The 15135-nt window shown below is 38.9% G+C and overlaps 1 protein-coding gene across 1 annotated transcript in view; it reads right to left on the bottom strand.

Moving 5' to 3' along the window:
• Positions 1-12409, bottom strand: part of TRPC3 (transient receptor potential cation channel subfamily C member 3) — a 55249-nt gene extending 42840 nt beyond the window's left edge. The window contains exon 1 of the mRNA XM_007439244.4: positions 10780-12409. Within this exon, the coding sequence (XP_007439306.3) occupies positions 10780-11042 (263 nt within the window). The 5' untranslated portion in view covers positions 11043-12409. The remainder of the gene's footprint in view (positions 1-10779) is intronic.
• Positions 12410-15135: the final 2726 nt, after the last annotated feature.

Genomic DNA, 15135 nt, shown 5'->3' with positions numbered 1-15135 from the left:
TGGATTTTTTTTTCAGACCCAATTCTAAACTGACCGGTCAACTTTTCCTTTTAATGATTTCCAGTAGGAAAAGACCTACATATAAATCATACATGTATAACCTTTACTGAAAGTTTTATTTATATAAAATTAACTTATGGAAACAGGAACTGTAAATCTGTTGGAAATAAATGGCAATTATCCAGCATCAATACTTTATGATGGTGTGAAATTTTATGTATCAAGCCAGGAGCACTTCCACTTTGTAGTCATGTATCTTTCTGCATGGTTTCCTTTAAAAGTGTTACTGCACATCAAAGGTAGAAAACTTCTTCCCCTTGAAGTCCTGAAAAATAGAAAGGGTCTGTGATAGTGACTAGGAAGGGCTGGTATTTTAGCACTTCCTGAGGTAACATTTCTGCTTGGGTTTTCTTCTATTCTGACACATTGTGGTGTTATTTTCCTGGAAACTGGCAAAAACTGTACCTCTCTAATTTGGCAGTTTGCAACTGCGTTTTGGAGCATAACATCCAGGGGATCTGGGGCCAAAAAATAAAAGAAAGAGAAGAACTACAGCAACTGTACACAGGTTACGGGCTGCTCATCCCCAATGTTTATTTTTTGATTTATACCCTCCAGATTATTTCACTGCTTCCCTCATTCCAACAAATGTTGACTTGCTAAAGAAATGTGCTTTTTTAAAAGTATGGAATATGATAAGGAAAACATACACACACCACCCAAGGTACAAAATTACATGGCATAAAATAAATATTGTATTAAGTTTATAAATGTTTACATGTATGAACTTTTTTTTTAAAGTACATGAGTATTTTAAATGTTAAAACAATATAATTTTGCTCTGTCTCAAAGGCTAGCTAATGGGATTTTATTATTTTACCATTTGACTGCAATCGTGAAACTATTTATTACTGATAAATAGATGACAAACACATTTAATAGCATAATAGTGCTACAATATTTAATTAAATGTATCTGTTTTCAGTTGTTGCAAGTAAAATATTAGAACAGGTTTCTGCAACTTGGTGCCATTCAGATGTGTTGGATTATAACTTCTATCATGAAGAATTATTGATTCTACTGACTGGATGTTGTATTCCCACATTTCTGGTGGATACTAGACTAGGAAATTTCTTCTACAACCCTTTGAAAAAACCACGTTGGATTAATAATCTTATCTCACTGAATACAACTGTGAAATATAATCCTTAAATTAAATTAAATAACCCTTAAAGTGACAGTAAGACTCAATCATTGTGGATTGTATAAAATTTGCCTCTGACTACGCATCAGTAGTAAACAAAGGCTGGAGAAAACTATCATCCTCAAGGTCTTCCCATCGGTATCTTGTCATTCACTATTGGAAACATGATGTTGTATGGAACAGCTTTTGATATCAGTCAGCAGGTTCATTCATTTTTTTATAATTATATCACACTATCAGATCTTCTACCTCTACGAAATTTACCAGCAAGACAAAAAGATAAATGTGTATCAGTTCTTCACAAAGCAAACCTGATAATTTTCAGTGAGAGCGGACACTAAAAAGTGCAGCAGATCCTCCAAAGGCATTTACTGATGTTAAATACATGCTTTGATGATGTAAAGAAATGTAATTCTGGAATGAGTTAAAGGTCTCATCGTATTAGGATAATTAATCATTTATAACAAGCCTTCAACGTTGACCCTAGTTTGGCTAAAAAGTAGACTAGGAGCCTTTTAAATAAATTAACAATGTTAACATAATGCTGGCAATGGAAATCTTATCGGGATTTGAGCCAGCTTTAGGATATCCTACAGTGGAAGATGGAAGATGGATTGTATAAGTCTTTTTACTGGGAAGCCACTTTCTATGCAATGACTATCACTTACAACCCAACATTGCCATGATCACTCTTCCATATCTGTATGGGTATCACCAGGATTTTAATCACCATTTAATTGGTACTGCTTTTAGTATACCTTTTGTCATACTAGCTTCATTAGCATGTAGTACACTCTTCTAAGCATATGAGATGCAACCTAAGAGGCTTTCCAAACTGCAGCCATCAATTCCTGAAGCCTCTAGAAGGCAAAGTTAAATTAATCTGAAATAATACCAAGTTCTTGTTATGTTATTTTTTTTTCAGATCTGTGCTGAAATTCAGAGCATTGTAATTATGGACATTTTTAGATTTTTGGAAATCTAGAATTGGCAGAAAAAGCCCCCTAGTTCACCAATAGCTCCAACTGCTGAGCTCACTTGTGGAACCTACTGCACAATCAATTATATTGATCGAAAAAAAGAAAACATACTTGCTAGTGTCACCTGTCTTCTCCAACCCTTGATTGGGGTTTCTCTACATTTGCCTAGTAACTTGTAAAACAAAAATCCTTCTGAGAGAGCAAGAGGAGATGTTGAGAGAAGACTAATGGTAAAAAAATCAAATGAAAAACCCTGGATGTAATAGCTCCATTACAATATAGCAACAAATACACATTCAAAAGCCTTTTAAAGCTGAAGTGGGGAGAGAGGAAAAGAAGACTGAAAAAAGAGCAGTTATAAACAACTCGTGACCAACACCAGGCTAGAATGTCCATGAACAAATGTAAACTTCTGTGAAGGAGGGGAGAGAAAATTGATTGTAAATGCTGTTTAATATGAAGATGAAAATTTGAAGCTATGTATAGGTGCAGAGAGGCAGGTGGTATGGCAAGAAATCCATTCCAAGAAAAGCCTATTGTCCTATGGGCTGCAGAAGTACAGCAGAATTGCCTGACGTAATAATAATTCCAGAAACGATGAAATCTCAAATGAAAAACCTACTGTTCATCATTTAGGAAAATGCTGAGGAGAGAGAATGCAATGATCATGAAAAAGTTTCTAAGTTGTGAGAACTGCCAGTAGGGAGGGACGTTTTGCTTTGGATGGAAATAGATTAATAGAAAGCCTCTGAAATGCAGTTCAGGAAGAAAGCACTCGCTCTGTAGGAAACAGCTGCTGGTTCTTTAAGGAACCATTCAAACAGTAAGGCAAAATACTAAAGATAACTTACATAAATCTACTGTATATTTGACTCTGATTTATTCTTGAGGGCATACAAAAGGATTTGGAGTGCATGATTTTATAATGGTACACATTAGACTATGAAAGAAACAACTAATGCAGGTTCCCGTGATCTCTAACATCTCACCAGTTCAGTGCATCCTACTAGATTGGTTGAAAAGCAAACTAGGATACTATCACATATGCTGTTATTGCAGAACTATCAGGATGAGCTTACAGAAAATGCATTCTAGTAAACAGCCTTCAACAAACTGAAATACAAAATACAAGCTGAAATAAGTACGTGGATGTGAATTCACCAGGATTCATCAGGATTAAAGACTAGGCTATACCTCTGGAGAGGAGGAGGAAGAGGAAGACAATGTCCAATTACTTTTGTACTGTTGCCAAGAAAACTACACGGACATATCACTAGGAGTTGAGCTATATTTGAAAGAAACTTGACTTTTAGTCCTCTTCCACATATTAATCATATTAGAGAATCAAATCTTTTGTAAATATTTTATGATTTTATTTATAAAACATATAATACACACCCACACATACATAGGTAAACTATAATCATTAGGTTTCCTAATTTTAAAAACTCTAACGATGGATGATACTGCAATACATATCATGGTTCAGAATGTTTAAAGCAATTTACATGCCAATTGCACTAAGTTTTGAACAATTGCTTTTCTCTTAGTAAACTATAGGTTTAGAGAGTTAGATAAGAGTAGCTTGTCTATGATCTCACAGATGATCAAGATTTTAATCTGCAGCTTCCAACTGACAGTTGTACTTTGGATTGCTACACTATCCCAGATCACTGCAAGAATGCATAATTCTTAAATTGGTTGTGCGTATTTTTTGACACTTTTTTTGACACCCTATTATGGAAAAAATGGTTATAACACAGTACCTCTTAACATCAGAAACACAGTGTTACAGAAAAGCTGAGCATCAATATAGGTATGCAAGATCTCAGAAGAGCAACTGACCTAGTTGATCTGATTTATTTGGTTCCTGTAGCTGGGGAGCTGAGTGCAGTGTGGATACCACAGCGCTTCAGAGGCTAGAATCCAGCACACAACTTCACTGTATCTTAGAAGTAATTGCTTTGCATAACTGCAATCACTTTGGCAAATTACAAAGAGTGTCTGTTAGCTCACTCTGTAGCCTAAAAAGCATGGAACCTCTCTACAGAGACAAATTATATAGAATCTACTTTACACTAAAGCAATCCATTATCTCTAGAGGTAAGTGTTGCAAATATGAATAGCAACAGATATCTGACTCTTGCTACACAAGGTTCTTTTAAATTAAAACTTTAAACCTCATACATATAAAATATCTCATAGAATGAAGTTTCAGAATTCCCAGCTAATTATCAGCTATGCTGGCTAGCAACTGTAGCTTCAAAACATTTGGAAAAGGTACATGATCTTCTATTTAATTCTTGAGCCATATTTATACTTTAAAAATGCTATTCCTTCCTAGCTATTTTTATTTTTTGTACCTTTAATGTGGAAACTACCCATGTCACATATACATTGTTGATAGCTAGTTGTTCCATCCATGATTATGGTGTCTAACATACTTTATAAACTATTAAATAGTATATCTTGTATGTATGTAGTTTTAAGTTATATTTGAGAGGGCTCAAAACTTTTTAAAGATACACCGTGATAATGTTTTAACTTTTATACTTATACCCACAACCCTGTATTCAATGATTTGTAATTTGTATTCTTAAATGAAGCTCATAAAAGGGTTTTGGAAAAAAGTTAAAAATGAGCCTGTACACTGAAACAGTAAAGTATCTAGTGATTTCTGAAGAACGAAATACCAAAATGTATTTCAAATGACCCTGCTGTATGAGAGAGAAGGTTCTCAAACCCTGAGACACTTCCTGGCAGCACGGAAGAAAAATGACAAAAAGGAAATAAATTCTCTCACGCCACTTCCTGGACCTCTTGTATTGAGGCATATGTAGAAAGTAAGGAAGATGCCCTTGATGGACATATGCACGAACTCTTACCTGGCAAAAGCAGCTGAAACATTTCTTAAATCCAGAACAACATTCGGAAGTGGCTCAGGCAGACACTTCCCTAATTCCCTGAACTATAAGGAGGAGGAGGAAGAGGAGGATCAGACTTGCAAGATTCTTTATGATAATATCCAATCTCAATAAAAGTAGTTTTAGCCTTTCTGTGGGATTGATTTCTTGGTTTGGTCTACCTAGTGGAGCTGATACATATGACTAAAGAAATCAGTTCCTCCTTCCTTTCCTTCTTTGTAGGCAGACAGGCCAATCTCACAATTGACAAACAAAATCAGGTTTTATTAAAAATAAATAAATAAAATGTAAACATTTCTTTTTAGCTTTAAGGACTCACATGTAAAACATTCAATGGCAAGGTAGATAAAAATAGAGAGCTGACCAAAATATAGGCCATATCTAAAACAAGCCTCCAAGAGAAAAATATACAGGATATTGTATGGCTCTAAACAGACCTTAAGATGTTATTGATTTCTTCTAGTACAGAAACAACTTGGATGTAGAGAGGTACCAATCTGCATGAAGCATACAAGGACTGAACCTATACAAACAGTAATCACCAGAGGCAATAAATTAGACTTAAAAAAAAAATCAAATTAAAAGTAACGTCTCAATTGTTCTGGATTCACTTCCATATAAATGAAAATGCCCCCTTTCTCTTCTCAGCCTCCATTCCCAACTGGTGCCTATGCTTTAAAAGGACAAACTGTTTTTCTCTCTAGCAGAAAGGGAAGGGTTGGGTAATATGACTCTGTACATGGTGCAGAGCATGCAACTCTCCTTTATGCAGACACAGATTCCATGTCCAATGTGGACTGAAATCAAGGACATTAGACTGTCAGTGAATGTGGGGTGAGAGCCTGGTAATAAACCATATGTATACCAAGTAATGTGTGACCACTGAATAGTATGCACAAAATGTATGCACTTATCACAGATCTAAAAATGTCAACTCATAATTCACTTGTATTTTAGAATTTTCAAGAAGCATTGGAAGGCCCATTGGGCAGGGGGCAAGACCAGCCCTATTATTAGGAGGAGTGATGCAGCTATGCTCTTTAGCGGCTGCAGGGGCTCAATCACTGAGTGTTCTCATATCTTGGAAAACAGAGCTATGTGTCGCATAACTTAAACATAGTTTGCCAATTCTTTCCAGCTCAGATGGAAGATCCTATTCTATTGCCAAATACTGAAATGATTAAACTGCTAATACCATTGGCTTTTGTACATGGAATGGAGGACCGAATGTCTTGCTATTTTTCTCAAGTAGCTACATGTATCAGGACAGCCTTTGCCTTCCCTGAGATACCATCCTCTTGTGATATAGGGAAACATCCCCTTGCCTACCTTCTGGGATGAAACAATAATACAACCAGTTACTGAGCAGGATGGAAAGACTTGGAGGTAATAAATTGTGAGTCCCAGACCCAGCCATTCCTCAACCAACAGGTGGTGTTGAGAATTGCTATCATACTCTGGACAACAGACTCTTTAAATGCCTTTAAACTGACCATATAGACAAATAGTAGCTCAGAAGTCAACTCTTTCAAGTCCCAGGCACAACTGTGAAATAATCCAGAAACTACCTCACTCTCACCCAAATATCACTTTAAATATCACAAACTTTCATGTAAGAATATCAGACTCCCATACAAGATTTCATCTATTTTGTCTTTTTACAATTTTTTTAAAAATTCAGTTTAATTTTGGAAATTTGTGGCTACCGTTTAGGGGCTGGTGCTTTGGTTGCAGCTGTCCCCAGCCCCTGCTCATTGGTGTCCTCCTGATTTGTGAGTATGGCAATCATATCGGCAAAGTCACTGCTTTTTCTCATCTAGCTTCGCTGTCATCCTCTTTTAGGCAATAGGGAAAGCATCCACTAATCAAGTCACTGAAGAAGAAATGGGATGGATCTGATTTCAGGACATCACTGGGTTTCTCAAGGCTCTTTTGTCTGCCTGTCTTCCCCACTTTTGGGCACCTCCCAGTTTAAAATAATGTAAAGTAAACATATGGAAAGACAATAGAACATAAGCACTTCCAGAGAGGATGGAGGTACACACTGCTGGGATTGTGTAATTAGCTAGGGTCTGTAATTAGCTAAAATTGACTAGCCCCTGGGCAATCATTCTCCTACTTCAGGGAAAGGAAGTAACTGAAACTGACAAACACAGGGAAAGAGGAACATAAGCTACACAAGTCCTGTTTAACATCTCTCATTTATTTTCTGGATGCTGGAATGAGGAAAAAGGGGGCTGCTGAAACTTACATTTCAGAGTAGTGTTAAATGGAACAAACACCCCCCCCCTTCATCTTCCCCAAACAGAAATAGCAAAATCTGGAACCTGGACAGGAGTTGGTGTTGAAAGTGACAAGGTGAGCATGAAAGGAACTCAAGAAATAAAGTGCTAACAGAGAAGACAAATGCAGTGAGAGAGAAATGATTGTGATGAAGGCTGACTGCTGATCAGAGAGGGGGGTAATGCCCTCACCTCAAAACTCTCACAAAAGGCCTCCAGTCACACCTTCAACAGGCAGCTACCTTTCCTCCATAATGAATGACAAAGGATTACATATTTTACAAACCTTGCACCTTTAGTGGGATTGTGTCAGCTTCACAGAAAAAGTAATACTTCAAAAATGGTACACCATGACAACTTAAGGCTGTTTCACTCATAGGTTGTGGCTGAGATGAATACTGTGTGCCCAAAAGGGAAGACCGTCACTGATACCACCATAAAACTGAAATAGTGGCAGGGTTCTTTGCTATTCCTAAACTTGGCAAAATCAATGCAGAGATTATCACTTCTTTAAAATATATATACACACACAGAGTAGTTAAAATCTACCTAATTAAAATCTACATTCATGAGTACAGCATCTCTCTGTCTTTCACTGTAATGCTGATTAATTTCTCTTGCCATGTAAAAATACAAAGCAAGTTTGAAGGAAATGTAATTTATTCTGTAATTGGAAACATAGCAAAATGATTGCATCAACTCCAAAAGCTCGAACTGACACAGGAACCAGAGTTTCTTTCTCAGCAGCTATTCTAGTGGTTTGAGAAAAACACCCCTGACTCATCTGTTCCTATTAAATAAATGTTCTCAATGTCAATTAAATGTATTCAGCAGAATATCAGAACATGCTAGACTGAATTAATGTCTGACAATTCCATAAATTACACCAAACTTGGGGGGAAAAAAGAAAAAAATCTTTCTCATGTGGACACTTTATATATTTCTTTATAATGATGACTTTATATTGATTTAAAGTAGTTATGAATATAAACTATTTTTAACATAAATGAAAGGAAGATTTGAAAAGCAAAACATTTGTGAACTAGTTAGCTACCAAATTCTGGTACCTTACAGAAACTGCCCGAAATGTTCTCAAGAATGAGTTACTTTTAAAAATTGTTTATAAAAATGGACAGGAAGGAGCATTGGGTTGCTTTGCGCAACCGCTGGTGACCTTATGCCCTCCAACGGTGCTAAGTGCAACTCGCAGAATTTTCAGCTAGGAATTTTGGGAGCTATAAATTTGGGAGCTAGAATGTGGAAGGTCCCACACTGGAGAAGAGTGGTTTTGAAAAATCCTGACCAAGGAACTGGAGAATCACCTTATGTTCCACTACAACAAGCTAGATAGTTTCAGAAATACTTCCCGACATTGTTTAAATTTGGTCTTGTGTCTTCTGCTCAGGGTGTGGAGACAGAACAGAGAAAGTAGCTACCACAAATGTATTCTAAGATATTTCAGAACTACCTGTGGTTACTCAGCACCAGGAAAAGCACTGTCCTTTTTCAATTATTGTGGAACTTTCCGTTACTATTTCTCATGCTTCAATGAGCCCCAGCTCAAATTAAGCCTGGCATCTGTGCTCATGTTGATCATTTCAAAGCCCAATATATTTTTTAGCTTCACTTTAACTCTGGCAGAACAGAAATTCATTTTCCACCCCACCGTGAGGTCTCTTCTAATCTTCCATTTCAGCTCTAAAGAATTATCAGGAAAGATCTCATCAGTTTCGGCATCATTTTGTTCATACAGTTCTTTAGATTCTCATTTTTCACTGTTCTGTCCTTGACATCTTTATCCTATTGGTGCTTCTAGGTAAGGCTTTTAATGTGCAATCACCTTGTCTTATTTGTGGATTTTTACAATGAACCCAAATAACACTGTATTCGATTAACCTTCCTGTGCCCTCTCCTCACTTCTTCCATTTTTTTTTCTAAACCCAGAAAATCCACAAAGGAGAAAAAGTTAAGTTTCACAATGTCATTTGACTGGCATATCCAGGAAACACCCTGTGACCAATATCTAGGCCAGCAACATTGTACCTTATAAAGAAATTGCACAAGATGACTGATAACCAAAATGGCCCCTTCCAACTCTATATTCTAGTCTGAGATCTGTAACTTTTCCTTCCATGTTCCATTTTTCAGTTGTCCTTCCTGTTTTCCTAACGATGTATCTTCAGATATGGTGATGGAGTTTACATACTATGTCAAGCTTAGTGTAGTTTGCTTGGTTTGAGCTTAGTAGGTTATATAAAGCCCATGATGCTCATTTTATGGCTTACTCTCATACCAACCAATTATGATCCATGGTTAAAAAAAACCATGCCTTTGTATGAAGTGTGAAAAGAGTGTTCAAGTGATCACACCACCTTTTATCCAGAATCCAGATTGTTGTATAGATCCCTGCTTAGTACAGACTGACATTCAAAATCAATAGACTGGAATGGGTGGGTATGTGTGCTCAATTACAACTCCCTAGCCAAAAAACCCACCTCTTTTTATTTTAATTTTAAACATTTATATCCTACAGTTTATATTTTAAAAACCTATATTCCACCATTTCTAGTTGGCTACTTTGTTAGTCACTACATGACTGAAATTGGGGCAATCAGAAATATTCAGATTTGTTGGTAATAGACCCACCTGTTCTTTTCCATTGTTACTGCTTTTTTCCCTTCCTCACAAGATATGGGACACCAGCATCAAGGCACTGAGAATTCCAGTTCTAATTACTAGAACCTAAACTTTGAAAGGTTCTCTTCCACACATATTTAAAGGCGGGGGGGGGGGGGGACAAATTATACTGTGTAATCTGTTGTTTGTTAAGGCCAGGTCTTAAAAAAACAGCCATCCTACAGGACAAAGGCTGTAAAAAAACATGCAAAGCAGCTTTGATTTGGAACAATAGGGATCCAAAGGAGGAACCTGAGCACTGTTAAAACAGACACGCCCAACTGCGCAGGAAAGGCAGGAGAAACTTTGATGCCATAAGTGAATCAGGACGTTGCAGAAGGTACTGAAAATCCCAATAAGCATTAGTAATACCCAATTATTGAATTACATAAAGACCAACAAATAACAGTTTAGGAATTCCTGCGCGCTATGTGCGCCCCTCCAACACAATTCCCAAGAATTTCTTCTCCCACCAACCACGCAAGGACCCTTCTTCCCTAGAAATGGCTAAAATTATTCTTCTCCTGGCTTTAAAATCTGCTTTCGAGGGACTAACTGCATTTCAGCGAGTCATTCGACGGCTGGGCTGCCCAGAACTCCTGACGGTTGGCCACGATGGTGCCGGGTCTCCTGATGCGAAGAAGGGGAACCCAGGGCCCGCTACGGATCTCTCTCCTCGCCCACCTTCCCGCCCAGGCAGGCTCTAGGCTTACACATTGCCCACCGCTGGCGAGGGCGGGTAGTAGCCGTACGTTTCCCGCTGGGTTTTCACCGCCTGGTGCTGGGGAGGCTCCAGCCCGCCATTGACCCCCCTCCACCCTCGACGTGCTCGGGGCTGCTGCGAGGGCGGCGGCAGCGGGGGCTCTTCTTCGGAGGTCCCTTCCTCCTCCTCCTCCTCCTCGTCCTCCTCGTCTTGCTGCTGCTGGGTGAAGGTCACGCTTCCCCGCTCCTTAATTCTTTTGCCCGAGCCGGACATGCCGCGGCGGCGCTTTGGCTTCCGCTCGGTGGGCACCGGCCGCCCCTCGGCTTAGCTGCTGCTAGCCGCCGAGGTGCAACAGAGAAGCAGAAGGCGCTGCGGGCGCGGGGGCAGCCGGCCGGCCGGCCGCTGGCGAAGCTGCCAATGTTTCTCCCGGCCGCCTTCGACCCCAGGCGGCGCTGCTAGTCCGAGAGGGAGTCCGACCGGGGACCGCGGAAGAAAAGGAACCCGAAAGGTGGAAAGAAGGTTGTGCTGCTATCGCCGCGCCTTTCCTTGCTCCCTTTCACCGTCTCGTGCCGGGGCTGAGCTGAGGGGCGGAAGACGAAGGAGCGCGTCCGCCATCTGAGGATAGCGATCCGTCAGCAGCCACAGGAAGGGGAGCGGGACTTCTTCATCCCTCCGAGCGGCACGGACGCACGAAGGCGAGCAAGCGCGACGCCGGGCAGTCAGAGAGCCGGCGGGCGCTGCTGGAAAAAGGAACTCCGGCCGCGGTGCAACTTGGCTCCTGCGTGCAAATGCTCTCCAAGCAGCGCGCTTACGGCGCTGTAGCCTTTAAGGCGTGCATTTGCTAATGGCATCAGCTCACCCACGTGTACTACTTTTAAAGAGGCGAGCATCCCATCCAGTGTGAGACATGCTAACACCTGCCTGTCAGCGGTGCCCTTCTGCCTTTTCCCTCGGGCAAACAGGCCGGTCCCTATGCAAATCAACAAAGGCAGCTTCAATCCATCACGAGAAAGAGCCCATTCAGCATCCTCCCAGCTCCGCGATTGACTTTAAAGTAACCGTCCTTGAATGAAGGAGGAACTTCAGTGTGCAACAACCCATCGAGAATCTCAGTTCTGTCGCCTTTATCTTTACTGTAGGCGGTGCAGGAAGCAGTTGTAAGATGCTGAAGGACAAAACGAACGGTGCTTTGCATTTTGCCCTTGTATACTGCTGCTTCGCTGTCCTCCTGTGTGGTTGAGGAGCACTAGCTCATCACCAATGGGACTCCATTAGCTCATGCATCATTTTCTAGTGGAGAAAGCACTATTTTATCCTTCACCATGAACTGCCAAATGCCTTGGGCCAGTCTTGTGTGCCATGAATTAAAAAACAGCTTTTTTTTTTTAAACCACTCTAATGAACTCCATACAGCACTCTGAACCTTAAGCTGTCCAACCAACTCAGCCCATATGGTTATTTTATGGTTCAGTGCATCATGTGAACCCAGAGAACTGGGTTCATTGAATAAACCATCCAGTTAACTGAGGATAAGCATGTCATAGGAATACAGCCAGTATGTATTAAGTAATCTACTGAACCAGTGTTGTGTTATCATTAACATCACTTAATGAATGGTCACTACAATGATGCATATTAAGCTTTACCATACCACTACATTTTATTGGTCTGTGGCGTTATTGTTGCTTCCCAAATGTTTGTTTAAATACCTACCAAGTAAAAACTCACAATCTGTGCATCTGATGAAGTGTTCTCAGGTCCATTAAGTCCGTACTATAATGATGTATTAGCCTTTAATGGGCCATTAGTCTAATTATATCAAGTATAATTATTATAGTAATAAATAATAATATTTCAAAGAGATCATGATCAATTTAAATATCGTTCATTAAACAGAATATTGGTTGTTCTCAAATCTAGCGACTTGACTTACTTAAAACTTTCTTGAGGCTCTTGGATTTTATTTGTATGTACATGCAGGCAATGTGAGATAGAAAGTATAAGCCATTTTAAACTAAGAATACAAATTAAAGAGGAGTAGTTTTCAGTTTTATTTACAGGAGCTTTGGGAATATTTACATGTAACATGTTATATATACACAGAATTAAAATAAATTTTCAGATATTATAAATATTTTATTTAATCAATTTTATATTTGTCAATATGTAGTTTTGTCCTAAGATAATGTGTAATCTTGGTTTTTCCTATAAACCTATTTCATGGCCTTAATTTGATTACAAGTTTTAACTGTGTTATAATTAATTGTTAAGTTAATTAGATGGAAAACATTCTTGATACAATGCTGATCATTCTCATTTGAAAATCTTATTATGCTGCATCACAAAGCTACTATGAATAAAAATCCTTATAAATGTAAGATTAGCATAATGTTCTCATACTTTATTCCCTACTTTGCATTATTAAAATGTGTTTCATTGAATTCTCAGTACTGCAATTCTACTAAACGTAGCAGAGGGTTGATTAAAAGTGAATCATGGGCTTGCTGAAACCTCTGTTGATTTAAATTGAATGTTATATATTTGTATGTGAACACAGAACCTATAATTAATATATTTGAAATGTATTGCTTCTTTCCTTGAAACAGATAGGATCTCTGCCAAGTTGCCATCAGCAGCAGGTGCTATATGATGTAATCCAGAGGGGACTTTGAGGTAGAGATCCAGATCTCATTAAGCAAAATGAGAAGGGCTTGCTTACATAATTTTTAATGAATGAAGTACTTGAAAGAGGAGACCCGTAAGACCAGTAAATACAGAGACTTAAATTGACAAATTTCACTGCAGGGAGCTCCACTGCCAAGAGCACTCCAAGGAAGCAATGGATTTGACCGCTGCAACTAAGTTCTAGCTTCACTTGGGTTGCAACAGATTTTGTAACACACAACAGAAAGCACAGACTGAATTGTCATAGGCTGTATTCCTTTGCCATTAAGCTCTAGTCCTAATATTTCCCCATTTAAACTCAGGTGTATGAAAACCTCTCATGTAAGGGTCACATTCATCTGAAGGAGACAGCTCTGTCATGAAACATTATGCCTTAATAAAATTTCATCAGTGTTAAAGTGCTATAACCTGTTTTTGGTGCAATAGGCTAACATGGCAGTCCCTCTGGAAATCATTTTCCCATAGGCAATTTTTTTTCTCATTGACAACAGTTATTTTTAGTAAGTAATTACACAAGGAATCTTTGGGCATCAAGATTTAATTTCCTTCTTGCGCTGAGTTCAGAGTATTATACTTATTTCCTGGATACAGCGATTCCTTTTTCTTTTTTCAAACAAGTCCCAAAAGAGACTTTTGGTTTTGCATGGAAAAGCCAAGGATCCACTTCCTGAGATGGAAATGCATATGTTTTCTAAGAGGAGAAAATAATGACCATACAGTTACATAAATATTTGTAATGTGAAGATGAATTAAAGCAAATTAATAGCCTATTTGTTGAAATCTGATGACATGCCTCAAAAATAATGTCAAAATATTTTCCTAGAAACCCTGCATTTTAAGAACTAGTTCTTAGAACTGTCCGGAATTTCAAAATTCAAGAGATCCAACTGAAAGTAAGTCATATAGTATATTCATAAATAGTATAATTATTGGTGTAATCTATGTTAAATATAACCATAATTTGGTCTGTTTCAGCTGTTCTACAGCATATCCTTGACTATAGAATCTTGTTGCTCTCATTCTGCTAGTCTATCTGTCATGGAGTCATCATTCCATTGGCAAAACAGTTTTATAGTAGTTCTTCAAATTAGAACTGAGTGCTTAGTTATTTTAAACTCTGACAGCAAGTTACACATTGATCTTATCCAGCCACCCAGAAAATAACCTAAGAATAAGTGCTAGGAAAGTATTACGGAAGTCTCTGTAAAAGTTATAAAAGAGAAGGATGTTAGTCAATGACTCAACAGCATCCACGCTGCAAGATGTAGGAGGAATAGGGAATGGCCTTGAGGGACAGAGGAAGAAATGCTGCCAAGGTAATAGATAAAAGAAACCTGAGTCTGGGGCAGCAATATAACATGTAAGTCTCAGACAAGTCCTTTCCTAGGGGGTTGGATAGGAACAACAGGCTTTTGCTCAACCCTGGCAAGATTGAGTGGCTTTGGGTTTTGGGGCCACCTAAATCTAGGAATTTACCATCTTTGGTTCTGGATGGGGTTGCGCTTCCCCCAGACAGATCCAGTGCGCAACCTGGGGGTCCTTCTGGACTCACAACTCCTGTTCAAAGAGCAAGTGACAGTCATGGCTAGGAGGGCCTTTGCACAGCTTTGAGTTGTGCACTGGTTGCACCCATTCCTGGATGAAGAGGCTCTACACACAAGTACTCATGCCTCCCGTATGG

The sequence above is a fragment of the Python bivittatus genome, unplaced genomic scaffold, assembly GCF_059951505.1.
Source record: "Python bivittatus isolate LINGU-HERP-01145 unplaced genomic scaffold, Pbiv_v1 ctg000070_np1212, whole genome shotgun sequence".
Taxonomy (NCBI): Eukaryota; Metazoa; Chordata; class Lepidosauria; order Squamata; family Pythonidae; genus Python; species Python bivittatus.
Note: the sequence above shows the minus strand (reverse complement) of the source record. Positions and strands in the feature narration are given on the sequence as shown.